The 8,438-nt window shown below is 31.9% G+C and overlaps 1 protein-coding gene across 1 annotated transcript; it reads right to left on the bottom strand.

Annotated features, from left to right (window-relative positions):
• Nucleotides 1-1,902: 1,902 nt before the first annotated feature.
• On the bottom strand, nt 1,903-7,321 carry LOC110639242 (GTP-binding protein BRASSINAZOLE INSENSITIVE PALE GREEN 2, chloroplastic). The gene is made up of 4 exons (XM_021790105.2): nt 7,110-7,321; nt 5,659-7,010; nt 4,301-4,468; nt 1,903-2,765 (listed from the first exon to the last, which is right to left on the bottom strand). Exons 1-4 carry the CDS (start codon nt 7,216-7,218, stop codon nt 2,412-2,414), a joined length of 1,983 nt encoding a protein of 660 aa, XP_021645797.2. The 5' UTR covers nt 7,219-7,321; the 3' UTR covers nt 1,903-2,411.
• Nucleotides 7,322-8,438: the final 1,117 nt, after the last annotated feature.

The following is an 8,438-nucleotide window of genomic DNA, read 5'->3' as shown; positions in this document are numbered from 1 at the left end:
TCCATAACAAGCAAAGCACAATCTGTGAGATTGTGAGGGTTCAACTTTCGAGAACCAGAGGTGTGAGGATTTGAAATGCTTCAAGACATTAAGCAAAATAAAGGCTGTAAAAAGGCATAAAAGAATGTAAAGCAAAAATTAAAAATGATTGAGGGTATGAGAAATGAGTGAAAGGGAAAGTTATAGGTAGAGTATAAACGACGTGGGGAAGCTGAAAAGGGAAGAGATGAATTTGTGAGGGTCGAGAAGAGTGTGGCTAGAGAAAAAGAGGTTGTCGCCTATCGGGAATGAGATTATAGAAGGTTTGAAGTGTCGTGGAGTCATGGATAAGATGAGATTGGGAAGAAAAGAAAAGGGATTAGGCTATTAGGGAAGAAAAAATGAAGGATTGAAGCTAGAAAGAGATGAGGAAGGGCAAGAGAGAGAAAAAAAAATATTTTTTATTGTTAAAATGCCACATGACAGAAAGAGAGGCCTTTTTTATTCTTTTTATTCCACCTAGGCATGTCCACTTCAGCATTTGGCCGAAACTCTCATTAGAAAATGGCATGAGAAACTTTGAATGGTATTAAATTGAAATTAGAGCATTTTTGAAATACAAATTGAAGTTTAAGAACATTATTAAAACAACCCTCAAAGTTGAAGGACAGTGAGTGAAATTTAACTTATTTTAAGTTTTTTTTTTTTAACTTATAAGTCAAACTAATTATTAATCTACTTTCTCCTTATAAGTAAATTTGATTAATTTATAAGTCAAACTAAATACCATATGAATCAACCTTAAATCGAATCAAAACTAAGTAATTTGATTTGGTCTAATTCCTTATCAAATTTACATTTATAAAAAGACCTAATAAGTACATAGGTCACTTGTTTGGGAGGTAGGCCTTTTAAAATGGGTTTTTTTTTTTTTTAAGTGATTTTAAAGGCTTTCAAAACCTTGTAACCCTCACTTTCTCAATGCTACAAATTGTGAGTTTTGAAAGTTTTGATAAGTAACTTTTATTAATTGAGGTGCCCTCCTTAAATTATAAAGATTTCATACTTATCATTATTTAAATATTAAAATACGTCCCTTTATATAATAAGGATATTTAGATAATTTTACATTAATCTTATCTTCCAAACAACATAAGGTATTAAACCATTATTTATTATACCTTCTTCTCAAATAAAATGACATTAAAAAATTAACTTAAAACTTAATTTCACCACTTATACTTATTAGAAAAGTTCAGTTTAACATATTTTTAATTTTTTTTCTAAATTAACTAAAAAGTTTCAATTTAAACTCAATTTAACCCAAAAATCAAGAAAATTAAGAAATTTTATTTTTTTATTTTAAACTTAAATTAAGAAATTAAGGAGTTCAAGCCCAAAATCAACAAATTAAGCTTCTTTATTTTTTTATTTAAATCAAAAAATTTAACCTAACGACTAAATTAAACTTTAATTAAAAATTTTGAATTAATTTGAATAAAAAGTTAAAAATAAGATAAATTGAACATTCCCAAAAAATACAAAGGCAAAATTGAACATTTTGCCGCCTTCCATTACCTTACTGTTCCTTACTTTAAAAATAGACATGAACTACCCGTCAAAAAAGAAAAAAAAAAAAAGAAAAAAAAAAAAGAGACGAATTACCAGAATTCACATGAAGGAATTCTGGGAGGTGTAAGTACTGACCAGTTAAGCATCATCAACTTCTATGATTGGCTTATAGTTACACTAAAGATAACGCATCAAATTCTTTAAATCCCAGATCAATTTCGGATATTAAAGAAGGGGATGGAGAAAACTGGTGTTGCAAGTAGCAATAGCTATCATTTTACCCATTTGGTAGTCAAACCTGCAACTGGAATTGGAAAGCGGCTTAACTTGACAAAGATGGTTAGATGCCAATACCTGACTAATGATAACTGGCATTGCAAAAGACAAAAGTTAATCATCCTTTTAAGCATCTTTCAAATATTAAAAAATGATGAAAATTATCTACTGATTGCGTTTACCTGGCATGACAGGCAAAATCAACTCACTGTAAACTAAACACGTGATCCAATTGGCAAGTTTCACACCCCCAGCCTCTCCTGAAATTTCTTCTACCAAGTTCAAATAAACTACCTATAATTCATATTCTTTGCAGAATTAGTCCCATGAAACAAACGTCAGATGCTCTATAATTACTCAAATTGGAACTGAGCTAACAGTGTCTTGTCCTTCAGATAATATTTGAACCTATGATTTTTATGTAAGCTGTTATTAACAGCTTTGAGCTCAACCAAGTTGCATAAAGGAAACGAGAGAGACTGATCTCTTTCCTCTTCAAGCAAGGGCACTTTCAAAGAGAAACAATTAAGACTCATCCTCTCCTTTCTCTTTCAAGCAGATATCTAACCCCTCTTCTTTTCCCATCAAGCAGACAACTCTGAAATAGATTCCACACTCTTCTCTTGAAGCATTTTCCTTTTTTGGGATTCAAGTTTAGATTGGTTGCCAATAGCATCAGATATAGCCTTTGGTAGCCAGAATCCAGGTCTCTCAAGGAATTGTGCTCGGTCAAGAACCAAAGGTTCTCTCAAAGTGATCTCAATACCATCATATGTCCACAGTGTTGCAGTTGCTTCACCTTTGAGACCCAAAGAAAACCAACCTAAGCCAGCTACTGCAATATCAATGCTATTCACATCCCAGCTCGCTCCAGCCACTTTGATTTCTCTCCCTTCCCATTTGCCCAACTCAGTAGCTCTTTCTTTGCCCACTGGAGGCTGCAAGAGAAACCCGTATGTGGCATAAGAGGTTAAGCAAACTATAAAAAGAAGCCTTCTTATGAAGTTAAAAGTTGTTTCAATTAGTATGCATACCGTTTTAAGCTAGCTTTTTTTCTAGAGTGGACTTAAACACAAAAACTGCTACAGCTCTGTTTGGGATTGTGATTAGGTTTCCGAAAAGCTGCTCTTTGGAGAAGCACCGTTTTAGACATTGTTTAGCTGTTTTGCAGTTCCAATAACTAAACATATTAAATTTAACTTTAAACTAATTTTTAAGACCCTCTAACTAACTTATTTAGGAATGTGTTTTTCTTAATAGCAGCTCTAACAATAATGGCAAATAGACTTTGTTTCACAAAATATATTTTACACATTTCCCAGTGTTATGCATGCACAGAAAAATTGGTCAATAGAAAATACTTTCATCATCAAGGGAAAAATACGCCATTTTCAAGGAAACAGACTTTCCATGAAACTTCTATGAGGTCATAAAAGGGAAAAAAATTTGTAAAAGGACTACATCAACATATGGTTCTAGCCCACTAAACAAAATCAACTATCATTGGCCATCATCGATCACCACTAACCACCACAATTAACCATTTCTTTCAATAAGTTTACTTCTATTCACATTCACAATAGAAGAAAATGCAGTTCTCATAGGTTTAAACTCAAAACATTCTCATGGCCTTTGTCATTAAATGAAAATTCTTTTCTCTACTGTTACCAAACATTAAAAAGTAACACTCACTTGATTGTTAGAGATACAACCAAGCAACAAAAATATTTTTTGCATCACTTTCTACATAAAAGTTAATTTCCCTGAAACAAAATAGAGCCATAAAAACATATGAACAAACCATATTTAAAAATCAGCAGAAAATATTTCCTAAAAAGTAAAAACCTTGCAGTGGGGTCATTGCATTTGACATTAATCATAACGCTTGATGCTTTTTTCTAACATAACAAGGAAATCACCCACAACAAAGACACATTTTTTCATTACATAATTGGCACTTAACGGGTTGATATGAATATATCATCATTTGCTAAATATTTTATGATAATGGATATCAATAAAGTTACAATTGGCTTCCAACTCGTAAAGCGACCATGAAATAAAACTTTGACTCCTTGAATATAGTTTGCTACACGGGATTCATTTTAACATATCTGGCCTAATAAAAATAACAACTAAAAGTCAAGAGTATCCTCTTGCAGCTGATAGCTAAAAATGCAGAGCACAATGCATTATCTATTAGATACAGATGCTTTAAATAAGTAAAGACCCTTGGGCCCATGTGAGTGCTAAACTGCACGCACCCAATGTAGTATACAAAGACGAATAAACTTCCTAAAATGTTTGCATTCATTGATTGATCTTGGTTTCTAAGCATATAACTTAACCAAGAAAAGTGAAGGGTCAGAGCTTATGGCCTATGACAAAAGTTATGTAACCCATCACCTTCTGCACTAGAACCAGATAAACACGTTCTTGTGAGCAAAATAAGAGCAAGAGTATATAAGCTTACCTGTAATCGAACCCCAACATGGTTTCCCCAGAAATCATCAGCATTTTCTATCTTCCCCAAGTGCAGAGAAACACTTGGTGATGCCCAAACAGTGACATAAATTGTTTCTACAGAAGCTTGATTAAGGTCTAGTCGCAGCAAGCCACCAACATGTACAGCCTGTCCAACCTGCAAATGGTGCACTACTTTTAGGAATACGTAGAATATGTCTATCATGTTAAATTTAAGAACCTAAATTTGTTTAATTATTAGATGTATTATTAGAATAAAAGCTATATACCCATTTACACACTGATATCATTTGATTATTCCTGCATTTTTGCACTGTCATATTCCTAAGCAGTCCTCTTATTAATAGTTAAATGAACTGTGCATTACAGTCTACCATGTGCTGAATCCAGACATCTTCTCACCTTTGGTCGACCACATAAGCTGAATATAACATCCCAAATTATCAGATCTTAGAAGCATATGATATGAAAGATCTTTTTACTATACAGTAAATCTGGCATAAACATGCATATGGATTTGAAAATTTTCTTGGTTTGTTATTCATGTTTCAAAATTTGTCTTAGATAAGAGCCATTGCCTGCAGTCCTACACATTGATCTACATCATTGGAGGATTAAAAATTAAAGATGTTTTGTTGAAAAAAGGACATTTAAAGAAATGAAAAAAGAAAATACACCACAAATAAAAAGGGACTGAAACTGGTGTATTGGTTAATATTATAATTAGAAATATATTAAAATTTGTTGGGATGGAAATTAAAAATATCTTCTAAAAATTAAGAATAAATATGAGGTTTAGAACATATTATGTTATAGCCTTATAGGTCTGCCACGATATGTTTGTGGATGATATTTGAAAATTTAACATTGTATATTGTAAAACTCATATTGTAGAGCATGCTTCTCCTATGCTAGTACGAATTAAAATGGAGCTCCTAATAATTTAAGATTCAGAAAAAAAAAAAAAAAAAATCAATGATCAATGTTAAGTTTGAATCTTGGAAGAGGGATTCTGTATTTATCACTTAATAAGAAATCATGTGATGTACAACCATATGTTAATTCTTCATAACTTAAATAAGTTTTGATGAGTAGTAACCTATTAACCCTTAGTTGAATAAACAACAAATAATTGTGCATGCACACAAAATGCATACATATTGGTTATTGTGGGGAAGGGGGGGAGGTTCTCTCTCTCTCTCTCTCTCTCTCTCTCTCTCTCTCACACACACACACACATACACCTATAGATAAATTGGTCTATATATACAGAGCAATATTGCTAACACACCATGATCTTAATCAGAAGAGAGATTTCAAGATGTGGCAAGACATAGGACAATGTACCTTCATCCTGTACGTTCGAGGTTGTAGCTCCTTCCTTATTTCAACCATTTTTTCCTCATCTCTATTCAATCTCATGGAAATTAGATATGGATGCAGAAGCCCGGGAGTGTCATACATCTTTGCCTTGGCAGACAAAATCCCTCCAATTCTCAGAATCCCAAGTGTTGTTCCAGGAACTGGAGCTTCTGTGAGCTTTGTTATTTTGGCCCCTCCTTTCTTTGCAAAAGCATTGATTAGAGTGGACTTGCCTGCATTTTGAGACCCAATAACCCATACATTCCCTCGAGGACCAGCCAATTCCTTGACAAATGACAACAAATTCCTCACACCCAAATCCTTACGAGCACTAACCAAATAAACTCCACTTAGCTTAGGTGCCCCTCCTGCCCTAGCGCGGTGCCTAACCCATCTATCTAATCTAGTAGGTGAAATTTGTGATGGGAGAAGATCAACCTTTGTAGCTGCAAGAACGAGCTTAGGCAACTTTTTGCCAGCTTTAGGGTCATTTTTGGCTCCTTCAAATGTATTGAACAAGGACATTGCCGCCCGTCTAGGAAATGAGCCATCAAAATCAATACAATCAACAACCATGATAACAACAGTAGCGTTGCCACTACCACTTGATTTTATCAACCTATTTGCAATCAATCTATCAAAATCAAAGTCAGGTATCAAATTTTCAGCTGTTTGGTTCTTAACCTGCCCATAATTCCTCAAAGAGTGACATCGAGCACACACTGTAACCTCATCCTTGTCCTTTTTGGCCTCCCTTGCCATCCTCTTCTTCTCTGCTTTTGACACCTTCCTTTTTTCCTTTTTCTTCCTTTCTTTGTCTATTATCTCCTCAGTGATGTTACCATACCCAACACCTGCAGGAGTGAAACCATCCAAATCCAAAACATCATCTTCTTTTTCTAACATTGCTTCAAATTCATCAGAATCCCAATCCAACTCTTCACCCTCTTCCAAATTATCCATATCCCCTTCACTATCCTCAACTTTACCTTCAATTCTATTCTCAGACTGTTCTTCCTCAAACCCTACAAAGTCATCTTTAATTTCCTCTTCCTCATCCTCTGCTACTTCAATTTCTTCAATGGTAACTTTTCTTTTCTGATAATACCCAGGAAGGTTTGGGTCTTTATCTTGCATAAAGATCCCACAACCAGGGCAAATAGGCCCATAGTTGTCATCATCTTCTCTTCCCTCGCTTAAAACTAGGTCCCTACCCCCTTTCCTTGGCGCTAATTTAGCATGATTTCCCTGTTTTAATTCAACACTTGTATGGTTCCTAACAGCTAAATTAACAAATGAATATCTCTTGCAGTGTGTCTTGGTCTCTGTGCTCAAGCCTGAAGATAAAAATAACATATTTTTGAAACTGGGTCTTAGCTTAGATACCAAAAGAAGAGAAAAGGCTTCAGTGAAGTGAAAGGAAAACAGAGACTTACCTGTGAAATTAGTGCGAGCAGTTGATGACACTTCTTGTATGCTACCATTATAGTTGAGAAGCTTGGAGCTTAGCTTGGTTGCAGAACCTGCAGATAACAAAATTGCCATTGATTCTCTGTAATAAGCCAAAGGGCTAAATGAGCGAAGCGAAAACCAGCTTAGGCATTAAATCCCCCGTAATTGTTCTAACCTTTTGGCTGGAAAGGAGAGCATAGGCTATTTGGCAGTGTCGAGAATTTTTTTTGATAAATTAAAATTAAGTCCTTAAAATATAACAAAATCCATAAATCAGTCTCTATTTTTTTTTTAACAATTTAATTATAAAATTTAAATTTCATTAACATATTAATTCTTGACATCTAAATTTACCATTAATTTTTTTTACTGCTTTTCAATTTAAAGAATTTAATCCTAAAGTTTTATTTTATTAACGAAAGGTTCTTACATCTAATGTTTAAATAAAAAAAATTATTATTTTGTCTTATATTTTAATAAAATTATTTATTTAATTTCTTGTATTTTAAAAAATATATTATTTAATTAATATATTTTATTTCGATTAAACTATTTAATTATTCTATCAAATTTTTGATTAATCAATTCTTGTCAAATAACTATTTAGTTTTTTTTTTTGTTTTAGTTAAATTAATTAATTAATCTCTATATTTTGAAAATATAACTATTTAATCATTCTATATTTTAAAAAACATATTTCTAAATAAAAAATAAAAATTTTATTATGTGGAGACTAAATATGAATTTGTATTTTTTAAAATTTATTTAAATATTTTCATTTAATTATCTGGATATTATTTTTTTATTGAAAAACATTTTTGTTAGATTAATGTTATGATTACTCGGAGATCTAGAGAAATTGATTAACTTTTTCACATATATAACTTGTACCAATTTTTAGCATAAGATGAAAAATAAAAAGAAAATGAGAAAAAAATAGTGTGAGTGCAGAGAGAAAAAAATTATAGGAAGAAATATGGGAGAGAAAAATAAAAGAGTAAATCAAGATAATGTATGTATAAAAAAAATAACAAGAAATACTAAAAAGTTAATGGAATCAAATTCGAGATTAACTAATGTGTTTTTTAAAATATATAAATTAATTAATTAATTTTATTAAAATAAAGAGACTAAATAATACTTTGATTGAAATTTAAAATCTTTAATTAATGAAAAAATTGACAGAAATATTAAATAATTTAACATAAGTAAAATACAATAATTAAATAATATATTTTTCAAATATAAAATACAAGTAATTAGTTTTGTTAAAACGTGGGAACTAAATAATAATTTTCCTTTTAAATAATTGT

This window comes from Hevea brasiliensis, unplaced genomic scaffold (genome assembly GCF_030052815.1).
Source record: "Hevea brasiliensis isolate MT/VB/25A 57/8 unplaced genomic scaffold, ASM3005281v1 Scaf57, whole genome shotgun sequence".
In the NCBI taxonomy this organism is placed as follows: Eukaryota; Viridiplantae; Streptophyta; class Magnoliopsida; order Malpighiales; family Euphorbiaceae; genus Hevea; species Hevea brasiliensis.
The sequence above is the reverse complement of the archived record's forward strand: the minus strand, read 5'-3'. Positions and strand labels throughout refer to the sequence as shown.